Here is a 16177-nt window from a genome sequence, read left to right as displayed (position 1 = left end):
ATGTGCAAAAAAAATACAGCTTAAAACATCTGGTTGACTATGAGAAAGAAAGGCTGTTTTCGTTGCTTTTGATGATTTCTAAGGCCAATCACAATTATCATACTGATGATGCAAATTTTTTTGAATTTTGAATTTTTCCTTTTAGATAATATCCCACTCCTGAATATCTTTTCAATAAGTAGAAACTCAAACTGCAAATTCAAAAGTCAAAAAGATCAAAAGTTACAGCTTTTTTTGTATCCGTTGGAGATTATTTTGAGACAGACTTCATTGGCCATATGAATATGTAGGCAAAAATTAGCAAGATTTTTCGTATTACTGTATCATCTGATACAAAATGCCTTTATTATTTACGAAAGGGAACATTTTTTCTTCCTTGCCGATAATCAAAAATGCAGAATTATACTATAAAAAGTTATGAAATATTTTCTAGAAAACAATAAAAATATGACTGGCAACATTACCTAACTGATGACGTCATCGATCAGCGCATAACAGACATTACACACACGAACTGGTTTCGTGTATCCAAAACGTTCCAGTCTGAAAAAAGTGAGTTATCTGAAAGTCATTTCAAAATGTTTTAATTAAGTTAAATCAATCAGTGAAAACTTTCTTCTTGATAAAACCATAGTCATTATAAAAAATCCCGGTCTGGCAATGTATTGTTTTAGCTTTTTGTTCAATTGTCTTTTGTTACAAACAAAAGGCAAGTTGCGGTTTGCATACTTTCTGATCACGTTACCAAAATCTCCTCTTGGTATTGGTCTATTTTCCAATCACATGATCAAAAAGTTAGCAAAATAAACAGATTTTGGTACGTAAGCTCAATCTTTTAACAATAAAAAGAGACAAAAGCCTTCCAGACCAGTGTTTTTATAATGACTATGATAAAACAGTCATATGGAATTACCATGTAAAAATGAACTGATTTTTATCACGTTGTATCGAAAGAACATGTTTCCGTTAGATGAAATCAGTCTTTACTTTATCTAAAATTCAAAATTTCATCTCAATACCCTTTTATAGATTTTTACTGGAAAATTGATAAAGAGACTTTAACCCGCCCTCCAATTTTCTATAAGACCAAAAAAAACATAGTATTCGTAAGAAAGTGACTTACTTGACTTTTTGTTGAGAGCATTTTGCGCAAAACACTCGACCACAGCACCGACAGTGGTGTTTACGAGTCGTCTGAAAAAAAAATTAGTAAAAATGGCTCAAAAAGGTCAAATGATGCTTATCTGAAATTTGGCATAATAAAACCAAAAGTGGCCGTTTAACACATAACCTTGATGTATCATCTCAGTAACCAAGAAGAAATCGTTGATTATAAATGCCAAACCAATGTTACGCAAGGCCGAGAATTAATTTTATTTTTTATTTCTTGCTCTGTGGTAGGCCTGGACAGGCTTGTAAAAACCCACTTAAAGTAAAGGAAGAATAAACAATTGTACCTTTGTGAAAGGCGCTCTACATTTACTGATTTGACATTCGTGCACAAGGTCGTCAGGTATCCAGGTTAATTTGTGTTGTGTTTGCAGAACGAGCACTTCTGTCTTCTCTTGTTCGCTTTCATCAACTCTCTCTTCCATCTGTCAACGAAAAGGTTGAGCGATAAAATGCAGATTTTCTGTCTATTCTACGGATCTACCGATAATACAAGATTTGAGCAGTTCAAGTGGTAGGTGACTTTATTCAAACAGGTACACTGTATCAGCAGTTGGGTAGACCTGATTACTTAAGAAACGTTTTTACCTCTTTGATTTGAACTTCACTTTCTTGTCGAAGCTTCGCAAGTTTGTTTTCGTATGTTGCATCTCGCTAGTGAAAAGGAGAACATTCGAATGTCTGTCAATCTGCAACAGCGTTACAAAAGTAGCTAATTTTAGGACTTTATCTCGCAGAATAAAAATCTCAATCATACCAGTCTATCGGAGGAGGAACAATACCTTGGTTTTGATGTTTTGGTTTTCTTCTTTCAAATGTTGCATTTGATTTTGAAGCTCCTCAATCTGTTTCTCGTGATCCTGGATATAGCAACAAGAAAATATAAATAAACAAAAGCAAAGAGAGCGTCGGAGAAATATTTAATTTGTAAACAATGTCATACCGAATTTTGGTTCAAATTATTGGAATTACCTTGGTAGACAAAGCAATGGAGGACATCAACTTTCGACATCTTTCTTCCCAATCCGATTTTTCTCTCTCTAATCGTTTGATCTCGGCAAGCTAAATCGAATTTTTTAAGGGTAACTAAATAAAGCAGCGACATTTGAAGGCACTTCATCTAGAACCCATAGGGGTCGAGGAAGAGAAAGGGAGTTAACTTCAAATCGTATTTTAGGAGCCCTCTAAAATTGCTTAGGAAGAAATTTTGGCGGAAAGAAAATTTGGCGGATTTGGCGGATTTGACTGAAATCGAAAACGCAATGAAGCCTAGGATACGTGGGAAACGAGGTTGGTAGGATCACAATAACAAGAAAAGCTTTGGAACAAAAGAAATTGTGCATACATTTTGAATGACGTCGGGAGGTAGCGGTGGAGGTGATTTAGGAGTAGAAGGGCGAACAATGGGTTCAACATCTGCTTTCGGTTTCTCGCTTTGTGAAGGAGAAGAACCCAATAAAGTCGGTCCTGAAGTAAAAATGTTGTCGAATATAAGATTTAGTTAACTTAATTGCTATGGATGAATTTCAAAAGTCTTAAAGTGTGGAAGAAAGTATACCTCTACATTTATGACAAAGTCGTTTTTGGGATACTCCTTCCTAAAAATAAACAAATGAATAACTTGAGCAAAAACCTCACCAGCTTATCATTAAACACTGCCACCGTCCCCCTTGGCCAGTAACACATCGGGAACGGGGCAGGACCCGAGTACAAAAAAAACAAAATATTCATAATAAACAGCGGTCAGCACTTTTGAGCAACAAACCTGTTCTTCCTCATTCTCTTTTTGATCACTTTTCTTCTTTTCCTCTTTTTCTCCTTCTTTAGGATTTTCTTTTTCCGTTTCACTTTTCTTCTCTGAAAAATAAGCAAAAGCATGATATAATGAACATCCAGAAAGCATGACATAATGAACATCCAGAAAGACACTGTTGCTGTCCGAGACGAAGAAAGAATTTTATTGCATACCTTTAGGGCTGGTCTCCATAGCATTGACTGCATGTTGTTTGATATAACGAAGCAACGTGGACAGCAATCGACAAAATTGTTGTTCTTTCAAAGTAGGTGCTGATGCTGGTATTTGAAAGAGAAATGAAAAGGTACTTGTGTGATTCTTATTCTTACCAGAATAAGTTGCTTACAAAATTATTTTTTTTGTTCATGATTTTCTAAAACATCCATTTTTATCAAAATAGAACCACTTTCCCTGCGTTAGTTTCCATAAGAAAATAACCTAGTTGGTGAATGCCGATTTGATAAATCTCTCGCAGAAAATGTTAAATCAGATACCCCTGCAATTGATACATCTGATGATAATGCATTAGTGTTGGCCAATCATATTTACCTAATAAATTTGTTACTTTCCGTCCAACTTCTCTCATGGCAACTTCCACTGAAATGGATAAATGATTACTGTTTATTATCTCCACTGTTTTTTTGTTTTTTTTTGCGGTATTGGAAATTAGTTGGTTACGCTTGGTTACCCAGGAAAAAGCCTTATACATATTTGTAAAGCGTTTCTACACGTTTGAAAAAGTAAATTTTGAGTTTGTAATACTATTACTGTGAAAAGAATCAAAGGAACCTTCTGCAGCTTTGAGAATTTGCACGAGATCAGCGTTGGAATGGCATCGTTGTGCAACATCGCCTGCTGTCTCTTTGGTATTACTTTCACAAAGCACGTCGGCTCCCATCTTAACGTAAAAAGGAGAAATAAATTATTAAGCCGGCTCCTATTCTTACACATTAAGGTCTACAACGAGCAAGAGCCAAACGATCGGTGAATTCAAGCTTTTCGGGTTTTTAACGTAATACAAGATGGAAAGATATCATCTTTATTTGAGGGTTATTATTACTTTCGGTCTAACTGCAATTAATAGTAACAGTTAAAAAACAAGCTCAAATAAATATAAGAAAATAACAATAACCGACCTCGATCAAGTATTTGGCACATTCAGTGTAATTTTCTAATTTGCCTTTCCTGAAATTCGAAGATAGAAAAGAAAATCTAATATAAATAAACAACAACTGATGAGATTCTTTCAAGATTAAGATTAATTATTTACTATCACTAAGGTGAATATAACGGTATTAAAAAATTAGAAATAATTACCAAGAAACTGCATGTAATGGAGTCCAGCCAACCTATTGTCAAGTGCAAAAGCGTATAATACCACATATATCCTTTAAAAGCAGTCTTCATAAATTAAAAATGGACGACTATCAGAGAGAAATGAATACAATTTCAGGATTCCGGTAAAAACTGTTTGAATTCTTCCTTTCATTAAATTTATTTTTAGAAGCACAAATAAAAAAATCTGTCTAAAAATCTTACATTATTTTTTGCATTGATATTGGCACCTTTTTCCTGAAAGATTAAAATTCACAAGAGGTTATAACAGATAAAAAGGTCTGACGCTTCTTCTACTCAGCCGCTATAAGGAGAGATAAAAGCTGTTACTTAACTTATGTAAGTATGTAGATAGTGATGATATAGTTTAGATAGAGAAAATTTGTATGTCAAGGAAAACACTCACCAACAAGAGAACGATGCACTGTAAATAGCCTCCCTCTGCAGCATAAAACAATGGTGTGTTTTGTTTGAAGTCTGTAAAGAAAAAGTAAATATTTGTTATTTCCTTTTTAAAAACAAAAGGAAATCTTTAAAAAAGCGACTGACAAATTGAGTACGGTTAGAAGACAAGCATACCAACACTGTCCACACTGCACCCACTGTTAAACAACGTCAACATCACATGGTCTAAACCTGAAATAAAAAAGTAAAGAATTCTGTAAAACGAATGAATTTAATGAAGCTTTACATATATTGTTTTGGATTATGATATAAATGTTGGTTTGATATAATAATAACGTTAAGAACCAGAACATGCAGCAACATGAACGAAAAGAGATAAAAATGAGGACTTTTCGTAGAAAATCAAACCTTTTTTCACAGCCTCAAAGAGCGCATCAGTTTTCTGTGATAATGTTTTCAGTTTCGAAACATTTGCATATGAATCATCTAAAAAAGTCAAAAAAGCATTACAACGCCGATGCAAACGACATGATCCAATCCTAAGATAGTTACCCTTTATCATAGGATAATGATCAACGTGCTTACAAGACGCATATATACCCCTGACACCTAAGAGTATTGTTGACTAACTGAAAAAAATATGGAAAACAATTTTTTTGGTATAAGGCGCTTAAATGTATGGAAAGGAACCAGAATTTGACATAATTAAATCTTCCAATCCCCTAGGACATACCTAATCCAAATTTATCTTCACAGATAGCTGATAATGCCTTTTCTGTACATATCTCTTCTTCTTTTTGTTTCAAATGGCACCGCGTACATACCTAATGAAGTTTTGATAATCCTACAAATCATGTATATAATATAGTAAAGGTCAGATATGTGACCTCAAGGAGAGGAAGTGTGGAAAGTGCTAAACTAAATGAAACATAAAAAGAGACTAATATTTTTATAATTATACAGTTATTTTATATTTTTTAGAATTTTTCTAAATATATAAATTAAACCAATCCAACATGATTCTGTCAAGAAATGAGAATTTTATGCAAAAAAAGGAAAGAACCAACAAACCAATAGATATAAAGTTTAAAATGCTAAGCAGAAACATAAACACAGCAATCACAAAAATACAAACACTAAACAAACCAACAAAAATATATAATCTGGGAACGCACGAGGCTCATTCAATCTCAATTTTTGTTTCTTTTATCGCAAGTTCTATTACCTAATAATCTTATTCCAGACGTTTTTTAAGCTTATATGGATAGTGGTAGATAATACCCAGAAGGGTTTGGAACGAAAACCCTCTTTAAAGAAATTAATTTTATGTGTTGTGATACAAATTTTGATTCCAACTGAGTTGCAGTTCTTCATCCTAGCGTTACTTTGATTCATTCTTCATCATTCCTCTTTTCAAGAGTTTATTTTTCAGACCATCCTAAAGTAATCTCTGGTGCTATTAAACTGGAGAGAAAGTATGTAAAGTATGTAAAACTGCACTTAAACAACTACAAAATATCACCTTTTCAAGTCCTTTGATAACCACGATACAGGTGACACAAACTGGTGAAGCGCAAACTCTGCAATGAGATCTGCAATATGACAAAGGACATTCATTTTACAGCCTTAAATAATTAATAATGTTTTTTTACAATTATAGTAAGAAAAGATAATGAAGTTAAATGTCTCCTCGCTAACCTTCCTTTAATGAAGCCAGTCCCAAAATATGTCATAAAAGGTGTTCCACATTTTAAACAGGTCTATAAAAAGAGATTTAATAGTTATCAGAATACTACCTTTTTATTGTAAAGTTGTTATTTTTAAATATCATATTTGCAACAATTCTTCAATAGAAAAGAATGTTATCTCGAGAGAGGAATAATTCCTAAAATTAAGCTTTACCTTACAATCACATGCACGGAAATTGTGACCACATTCATAGCATATTCTTGAATCAAAAAACGAGGCTACAATGAAAAAAAACAACATATGTATTGTGGCGATATCAAAAATCAATATTTCCACACGAACAATTTTCAACTATCATAAATCTAGCTACAATAAAATAACACAAAAAGGTTAAAATCTTAATTGTAAAGTTGAAGCTTTAATACATGTAAACAATTCTTTTATCAAAATTGCCCGAAATGTTTTGGAATATAATTTCCTAGGTAGTTTGCGGTGCATGGACCATATATTAGAAAAAGCATATCGTTTGAATTATTTGGCTGTTAACCCAATCCACACCCTCTTTGTAAACCATTTAGCAGAAGAAGAGTCCACTTTTATATAAATTGAGATTTTTTGTTTTTTCCTGATCTCTGGCTGGCTCAGTTACTTTCATTCGTGTTTGACATGTATGGCTTTGAGATTAATAAGAGTTTCATCATTTTATCTTTCTGTCTATTCTAAAATTAGGGTTAAATTGCTTTATTTTAATAGTCCAATATGCATATACATGTCCTCGAAAAATGGCCTCGATTGCAAAAGCAGTTAAAAAAATCAAGGATTTTGAAAAATATTTTCCTTAAAAGTCTAATAATTGATGAAATCAAGTTGAAGGCCTGAAATTGACATTCTCGCTCGAACTTCAATTTTCGAAAAATGGTAAATTAGCCAAAAGTGCCAATATGTTATGGCACTGATTGTAGAAGTGAGTGATCCTGTTAGACTACACTTTTTTTTTTATAAGAACCAGTAAATTTTTGTCGAGGCTCGGCTGTTCTTATTTTTTTGGCACTTCGAGCCTCAAATTGTTCTTATCCTGTTCTTATTTTTAGGGCAAATTTGGGGGTATTTTTGGGTTTGAGCCCTAATTTCATTAATTTGGCCCTTATTTTACCTAAAACTCAGCAACTCCAGGCTCAGGATTGTTCTTAAATTGTTCTTATTTTTTGGCATTTTTGAGCCTCATTGTTCTTATAAAATTGTTCTTATAAAAAAAAAAAGTGTACCAAAAGATAATCATAACACCCCTATGACATAGGGTCCTCCAGGGTATAGGTACCCCCAAAAAATGTAGGTACCCCCAATCATTTTGGTACCCTCAAAATTTTTAGAATTCTAAAGTAACCCCCCAACTTTGAGTTACCCCCTTTTTAATTTCTTTATTGTTAAAAATACAAAAAGGGATTTTTTACTCTTTTGTCATTCCCGGGAAAATACTTCCATGGCGGCCAGCACTTCTTTTTCAACAAATTCAAGGGTGTAATTTTTGACTATAATTTTCGAGGGTTTCAAGAGATTTTTATATACTACAAACTTTCTGCTAGTTTTCAAAGATTTCAAGGAAATCTGTCGACAAAAGGAGAAAGGTTGAATTTTCAATTTTTGTGTAAAGGAGGACCCTTTAATTGGCTGATAATTTTGATAATTTTACAACCAACCATTCTATCATCCAGACATGTCAATCTCATATAATTCCAGTGGCACTTAACGGGTTAAAAGGTAAACCAGCTAAGAATGAGCGTGGAATATCCCCTTGAGTCTCAGGGGTTCCAAAAGTATGTTTTCTCATTTTTAAGCCACTGTGATGTTTGTATCCCACGCAATGGGAAAAATTTTGTATTTCTGAAAGTTAAAATGGCTGAAAATGGCGACAAAATTTCTTTCTCTGGGGGGGGGGATGGATCCTATGTATGATATTATTCATATTATTTATTCAATTCTTCCAAAATTACATCCAAGCATTTTTGCCTCCAAACTCTCACAACTTTCTTGCTTTAATTCCAGAAAAATTTTTCCAGTACTATACAAGGCATCAATCCTTTAAACCTTGAATATTTTATTTATTACTTGCCTTAATAATACATACCCTACTTATAAATAAAACCTCAGACATATATGAGTACTAAAGAGTGTTCGAGAATTTCTTGCATACCACCACCCCATTTTAGAGATGTGGTGTTTTAGTACCCATGTACTATAGTTTTTTAGATACATTTAGACACAAAGACCACCCCCAATTTTGGTCTTTTAGGAACAAATTTTGTCATCTCTGGACCATTGCGCTGATTTTTGCAACATAATATTAATTTTTCTAAAAAATTTATAATTTTAAACAATGTTTATGAATTGAACAAAATTTAAAGACATTTGACTGAATGCAAAAATAATTGAACTTGAGAAACTTTATTTACCTGAGAAAATTTTAATTTTTTTGAAAAATTGCAAAAATTCTGAAAAATTCCCTAAAAATTCTGAAAACGATTCTTGAATTATGAAAATTACAAATTTTAGTACCAATTTACTAAAAAAATCTCAAATTTTAGTCTAGATACCATCTTTTTGGTATCTTAGTACCCCGTTGTACTAAAATAATTTTTAAGATTTTTTGGTATACCATCACGTACCACTAAATATCATAATTTTAGTATCGACCCCCAACTAAAATAAAACTAAACCTTATCCTAACTTCTCAAGTTTTGCATGTAATCAGACGCTTTGTCTTTGCAGTGGTCACTTTATTTTTTCATTTTTTAGCCTACAGGTCCACATCAGTTTTTTCTGTCAATTAGAATTGTATATAATTTTGTAGATAGAACCTGACCTGCATTAACAAATAAATTAATTCATAATGATAAATAATAATTCCTACGTTTTTTGTTCAAAAATTATCAGGAAATTAAACCCTTGAAGTTGATTATCTCAATTCTTAGAAAATCGTCAAGACTCTTTCAAAATGTTCTTCTCTATCAAGGAGTAACTAATAGGATCATACGAAGAATGGGAACTGGAAAATAGTTTTGAGGTCAAGAGTTCGCAAAGTTTTGAGACATATTTTGTATTTATGTACAGGATTTTTGACTTGTACAAACAGTATTTTAGCTCGGATTTAATATGCTTTAATACTTACAAGAACGAAGTTTAGAATTATTTTGTAACTCCACAGGACCACAATTTGGAACGGTTGACTCTGCCAAAAGCCACTCTCCAGAGGCAGACAACTTTGCCATGCTTTAACTGTTTCAATGAGACATGAAATTGTAAAGAAAATTATTGAAAAAAATAGAATTTGCTTTAAAAAATCCATCTGAGATGCAAGAACTGTGAGTACTGATTTAAGGCGTCACATCCATACTCATCTTGCCACAGAAAAGGTCATTAAAAAGACTTTATTTAAGGTTTTGACACCTAATTTCAAAATATCACAGCGACAATCTTCAAGCCTTTCTTATAGGTTGCAAGAATATGCTGTAATCTCCTCAAACCAAAAAACACAGAGATACAGCAGCATTTGGACATGTTCATTAAAAACGTCAAGTTTTGTGACACCTTAAAAAATGGTAAAAATCACTTTTTTGCTAATAAGTCATGATTTTGTGGGATCTAAGTAATGGAATTTTGTGGATAATTCCATAACAATGTCTCTTAAAAGCTTGTATGGTCAAAATATTGAGGTTTTCATTATATAACAAGATCTGGATAATAATCAATGTAACTTTGGATAATGAAGTAACACATGTGTTAAATATGTGAATGTTGATAAAATAAGTTAGGAACATTACTAAGAGCTAAAAATTGAATATAGTACAACCATAATCATCAATTTAATGTTAATTCTCTTTTTTGATCAGAAATTCATTATTTCACGCTCTATGGATAATATTGTAACAAAGTACAATATGTGACCACACAAGGATATAGGCATCTATATTTTACATTATTGCATTGGTTTTAAAGCTTATGTAAGTATACTTCATCCGTAGTTAATAGACAGTACTTGGATAACTTGTAACATATAGCAGTGCTCTCTAACACAGCCTTAAAATCGCTGAAAATAACTCTTTATTGAACTTATTAAAGGTATATTATATGAAACTATATATGGCATATAGTAGAAACTCCATAATATTTTATCCACTCTAAGGTCTATATTTTATAGTTATTTTCTCATTTTGGATAATCATTGAATCATAAAGACCGAGAAATAATTTGTTTCTGAATATGGTATAATAAATTAGGAAATATTTACTTAGGAATAAGTTAGGAAATTCTGGGAAAATAAACATGTTAATAGATTTTGATGTTCGCCATCAATTAGTAGGCCCTTTCGAAGGATCTGGAAAATGACCTTGTTTTGATGTTACAATGTTATCCAAGACAATGAAGTATACTTGAAATTAACATTAGAAACTATTCACTTGTTTTAATGATGAAAAATTGGTATCCTTATTTTAACAACATGCATGACATTTATTCTGATTTATTGCCAAAAAATGGATAACGTAACCCTCTGTCTTCAAGCTTTGACCCATGTTACAGCGTTATCCGGTAGCTCTTGTAACAATATTTCTTGAAAATTATATGGGAAAAAACCCCTTATTTGATTGCAAAAGGTTCCACTACCCCATGTCAAAGGAATATTAAGTTCTGGGTACCATTATCCAAAAATTTGAAAAATTTAGATGTTACATCATTATCCAAAGCTTGGCAAGCTTCTTTCAATCGTTACCTGACTTAGTTAAAGAGTTTAGAAAAACTGTCACAAGATTTTCCACCTCCTGTCTATCTACTTAACCATCATTTAGGTTGACTTTCCATATCATATAGTATCAAAAAGTTATGGATAATTTTGTAACATGACTTAAAAATGTCACAAAAACCTTGAAAATTTGGCGTTTTTAATGAAATAAAAAAGAGGGACTGTATAGTAGGGAGAAATTTGTAAAATCGCTGCTTTAGTTCAAGCACTTGTTATACATTTTTGGAAAGGTAAGGGGTAAGGAAATCATAAACAACATTTAATTTTTTTTCTGATACTTCGGTGTGTTTTCGGACAAATATGACAGTCTCAGGCAAAAATCATAGGGTCAAAATTTAATGAAAATTTTAGCTTGAGAAAAGAGGAGACTGTTGTATATTTTTGGAAAGCTCTCAACAAATTAAGATTAGAGATATGTTGCGAGTATAGGTGATTTTTGTACCTAACTCAAGATATTGACCCTTAAACATAGTGTTTTTCAGCCAGAAACAGCTAGTCCACTTTTTGCACTTTTCGAAGCTCAAGATGATGATATAGAAGTTTAGACTGTTTGGTGGACATCATGAATCATTTAATCACTATAATATTAAAAGTACATGTCAAATCTTCACCAAATTTGAACCAAAGATACATCTAACTAACCAGACAGTTGATGAAATATCGATCATCAATTAAAATTGATAGCTAATCTATATTAAAGTAGGGGTAGGGGGTAGAGTAACTTTTTTGCGGGGTATCTTCAGATCTTCTTCACCTGGTGTTTTTTCTGTTCCATATAATGATAAAAGATATTTAAAAAATTTTTTTTTAATTTTATGCATTTTTGACAAATTCCAGCCCAAAAAACTGCCCGGGGGGGGGGGGGCTTTTTTGAGGTTTATTCTTCATATCTCTTCCAAAACTTGCTCAAATTCAAGATGTAGTGTTTTTTATGAAAATTTAACCTATTGTGATGCATTCTGCGCAATTTTTAAGGTCAGAAGTCCAAAATTGGCTGAACCCCCCTGGGGGTACTGATTCGCACTACAGGCAAAAATTGGAAAACATGGCATTTTCTGGCCTTTTCAGGCCTGTAAATATGTCAAAACTGTTTTTTTCACTTGCTGTACTAAATTTTATGAAGAAACAACAAAGTAATCATATTAGATTGAAAATTGTGCCCGTTGGAGCCCTAAACGAGCTGTTTTAAGCCAATTTTGGGTAGCAAAATGCTTTTTAAGGCCAATTTTGCAAGTTCATAAACTTTAAACTAATTGATTCACACGACTGAAATTTTCAGAGATGTAAGTCTTCAGTAAAGTCTTTAAGCAAAATGAATTTCAAGATTTTCACTTTTTTCAAAAAATCATAATGGCGTCTTCAAAAATCGCTTTTTAGCAAAAAAAAATCAGATTTATCAAAATATAGCATTTTTTAAGGCAAGCTTCTACGAACTGAGTTTAAATGCTGATTGAAATTTTTATTGCAGTGATAGTACTCTGGAGATACTCCAGGGAAATCAAAATCATTTGGGTCTGGGATGCGTCTATGTCCCCCATTATGGAAATAAAATCTTTTAGGCGTAAAAAAAAACAAATTTGGACTGAAAAAATCTCTAAAATGACAATAGACATGGGCCCGAATTTTCTTGCAGTGATAGTATTCTGGAAATACTGCAGGAAAATCAAAGTCATCTGAGCTTGGGATTTGGGTAAATCCACCATTTTGGAATTGAAATTCTTGCTAAAATGCAATATTTCAATCAAAAATCCAATTTTTGACTGGAAAAATCTTAAAAATGGCAATAGACATGATCCTAAAATCTTTTTGCAGTGATAGTCTTCTGGAAATACTCCAGGAAAATCAAAATAATAATATATCGTTAATATTGGATTGTAATTTGATTGCGCTTGACAATCAAATTGCAATTATTCGATTGTGTTCAATTCCGTTCAATTGTTTTGGTGTTTGATTCGTTCGATTGACACCGTCTGGTTAAGTCCAGACGGTACTAATCGATAAATTGGATTACCGAAGTAATCGATAATGATCGAAGTAATTGAACAACCACTTATCGATTAACAATCGAATGTCAAGTACCAAAATTTCAAAAACGGTTTGGGGGGCACTCTGTAAGCAGGGGGATGAATCCCTTGAAAACCCTTGGTTGGATATTTTATCTTCTCACGCCTAAAAGTTGCTCAAAATAAGGTTTATATTCTATTAGGACCCTGCCGACGCACCGGACTTAACGAACACTGGACACACAAAAGTCCGGTGTAAAATGAGAATTTTTTTTACCACCGGATAATTTCTACACCGGACTTAAGGAAGTCGGATGTCCGGTGTCAGAGAAGGATATTTTTTCCCACCGGACAATCAAAACACCTGACATGACCAGTTTGGTGCGTCTGGTGTTTCTTAATTTTTTGTTTCATAAATGTCCGGCGTCCAAAATTCCCTATATGCAACAGCGGACTGACACCGGACTTAAGTCAGTTAGTCACACTAGGAAATCTAGCATTCCGAAAAAACAACATCAGTCATCTACAGGATGTATTTGCAACAACAATGGTGAGAGTTACCTGAATCAAGTTCGCAAGACAATTAATTAAAACTTGAAAGTTTGAAACAAAATAAAATGTGCAGCAGCAAAAATCAACCAACCAAAATTTGTCATTCAATTCCCAAGACAGCGCTTCGATTTTTAAGGCCTAGTTTATACGCTAAAGTAAAAACGATTCCGCACATGTAAATGGGTCAGTGTTCGAGGTCCGGCAAAATTTCTGGGAAATAGCCTATCCGGCAGTGCGCGGATCTAGGTGGGTTCCGTGTCTCCTCCGTAGATCTTTTTCTTGGGAAGCTGATCTTCAAATTAGTTCTCAAGGTTGGCTTGGCTCAAATTATTTCATCTATGGCTCAAATTTTAGGTAATTTCTCATAGTTTTTGAGAACGTTAATTTCATTTAAAAGTGCCAGGTTATTTTTTCATGAATCCCTTTAGAAGTTTTGCGGCATATTTTTTGCTTGAGAGTCAGGTAAACGATATAGCGCTTTTGCAGCATTAATCTTTGATACGCATTTTGGCGGGACGCTAGTGTGACTAACTGAAAGTTACCTTCATTTTTTTATTTTATTTTCTTATCTCTGATCCTGTCTTTCTCTTTTCTGACTGTCTGATGAGTTTCTGAGACTTAGTTTCTCAATTCTGACTAAGTTTTCATACCTGTATCATATTTTTACCATCCACATCATCGCACTGTGCGGGGTTCGAAACCACCTTCAAAGAAAGACCTTCGGATTCGGAAACCAACAGCGCCTTATTGCTTGTCCGTTGAGCCATCGTCGCACAGCAAAATCACGCAATTCATAACATATTATATTGAACTGGCAATTCTCTATAAATAGGTGGAACTCTCAACCCTACCGGTGCCACTAAAAGGGCTTCTGCGCAGTCCTATGTTTAGTCACTGGGTATGAGTGCCCCTAAGAGGGCCTTCGGCCCTTACTCTTAGGTTCCAAATGAACGGGCCCCCCCGCTTGTTAATTTTTTGAAAATTTTCCAACCCCCGGACCTTATTAGGACCCCCCCGTTTATTAATCTCTAAGAATATTTTCAGCTGTCAAAGAGAAGGCCCCTTATTTTGCTCTAAATAGCCTGATTTTAGCCTATTTTTACCTTATTTTTGGGTTTCAGAAGTACAATTTCCAACCCCCCCGGCAATTAGGTCCCCCCCGGCAATTAGGTCCCCCCCGTTTATTAAAATCTAGAAAATTTCCAACCCCCCCCCGTTTATTCGAACCCCCCCGTTTATTTGGAACCTAAGAGTATATTGATTATTGTGACTCTTGAGTCAAACACTGACCCTAACTGATAATAACCGAACCCCCGTCTCATTCCGGGGTGACTATCAGAAATCTGTGGATAAGAAAAAAAAGAAAAAAATGAAGGTAACTTTGGGCGATCCGATATAACTTCCTATTAGAATTAGATGAGAGATGTCCACATTTCGACCGACCTACAGTTGACAGTAAAAAAACTCCTACCCAAAATTTCTCACATAAATCTATATAAAAAATGTCATTTGACATATCTAACAAACTCTACAATAAAATTGAAACATATTGAAATATTCAATAAACCACTTTTACCGTTTTCGAAATTCTGTTTTCTTGCACATAATTAAAATCGAAAGCGAAAGTACTTATTGATATTGCCGGTTGCCGAAAGAAGATAGGAATATTTCTATTCTGTAAATTATACCAGAGACCAAGAGATTCAGACTTGATTCCAGCCTTAATTATGAAAATTTTTCTTCTACTAACCTACAAAATAAGACAAATAGATTTTTTCATTCAAAATTTAAGAGATTTTTATTTATCAATATTTCAAAATCATTCTCATTTTTTTTCATTTTTATTGTTATAATTTCCCCTCTTTTCTCCCACAATGCATTTCCCGTTCCATTTGTGTGCAGAACAGCAGATGGAAAGATGGCGGACGCTGCGCGGTGGAAAATCTACCCATATTTATATTTGGTTTATCATTTTAAACTTCTTTATTTATTAATTAATGATATTCCTCGTTGAAGAGTATGAAATTTACTTCTTGTTTACACTTGCTCTAATTTAAGAGAAGAATCTATTCTATTACTTCATTACATTATAGATAAAATCACCAACACGTTCAGGGTCCTTCCATAAATAAAATAGTACAATTGCACAAAATATTTCCAAATATTTGACACCCCTTCACTCCAGTCTAGGGTATCACATGCCTAAAAATAGGCATGCAATGAGTAGTTCATTGAATTTTAGAATGGGATAATAAGCCTAAAGTGTATATATATACCGTAACTTATTTGAATCTTTTGAACTTTTCGATTGAGTTCGATTGTCCACTTTCTTTTTTGACAATTTTACATCAACAAGCCCCTCCTTCCGCTAAAATCATGTATCAGGTGGGAGACATTGGTTCCTTTTTTTCTCTTTTGGTTTGTTTGCAATTT

The 16177-nt window shown here is 33.4% G+C and overlaps 1 protein-coding gene across 2 annotated transcripts; it reads right to left on the bottom strand.

Annotated features, from left to right (window-relative positions):
- Positions 1–211: 211 nt before the first annotated feature.
- LOC136800906 (RUN and FYVE domain-containing protein 1-like) lies at positions 212–15360 on the bottom strand. Of its 2 annotated transcripts, none has more exons than XM_067057526.1 (23): positions 15321–15360; positions 6608–6672; positions 6404–6465; positions 6228–6297; positions 5439–5529; positions 5114–5191; positions 4880–4936; positions 4707–4777; positions 4505–4537; positions 4283–4314; positions 4102–4150; positions 3755–3863; positions 3515–3562; positions 3139–3243; positions 2936–3027; positions 2729–2768; positions 2516–2637; positions 2143–2232; positions 1953–2030; positions 1759–1824; positions 1458–1595; positions 1124–1194; positions 212–543 (listed from the first exon to the last, which is right to left on the bottom strand). In XM_067057526.1, the coding sequence occupies exons 3-23, from the start codon at positions 6436–6438 to the stop codon at positions 465–467; spliced, it is 1554 nt and encodes a 517-aa protein (XP_066913627.1). In that variant the 5' UTR covers positions 6439–6465; positions 6608–6672; positions 15321–15360; the 3' UTR covers positions 212–464. The 2 variants fall into 2 exon arrangements, with proteins under 2 accessions (XP_066913627.1, XP_066913622.1); XM_067057521.1 differs by lacking the exon at positions 15321–15360 and adding an exon at positions 9561–10842.
- Between the last annotated feature and the right edge of the window lie 817 nt (positions 15361–16177).

This window comes from Clytia hemisphaerica, unplaced genomic scaffold, assembly GCF_902728285.1.
Source record: "Clytia hemisphaerica strain Z4C2 unplaced genomic scaffold, Clytia hemisphaerica genome assembly, whole genome shotgun sequence".
In the NCBI taxonomy this organism is placed as follows: Eukaryota; Metazoa; Cnidaria; class Hydrozoa; order Leptothecata; family Clytiidae; genus Clytia; species Clytia hemisphaerica.
The sequence above is the reverse complement of the archived record's forward strand: the minus strand, read 5'-3'. Positions and strand labels throughout refer to the sequence as shown.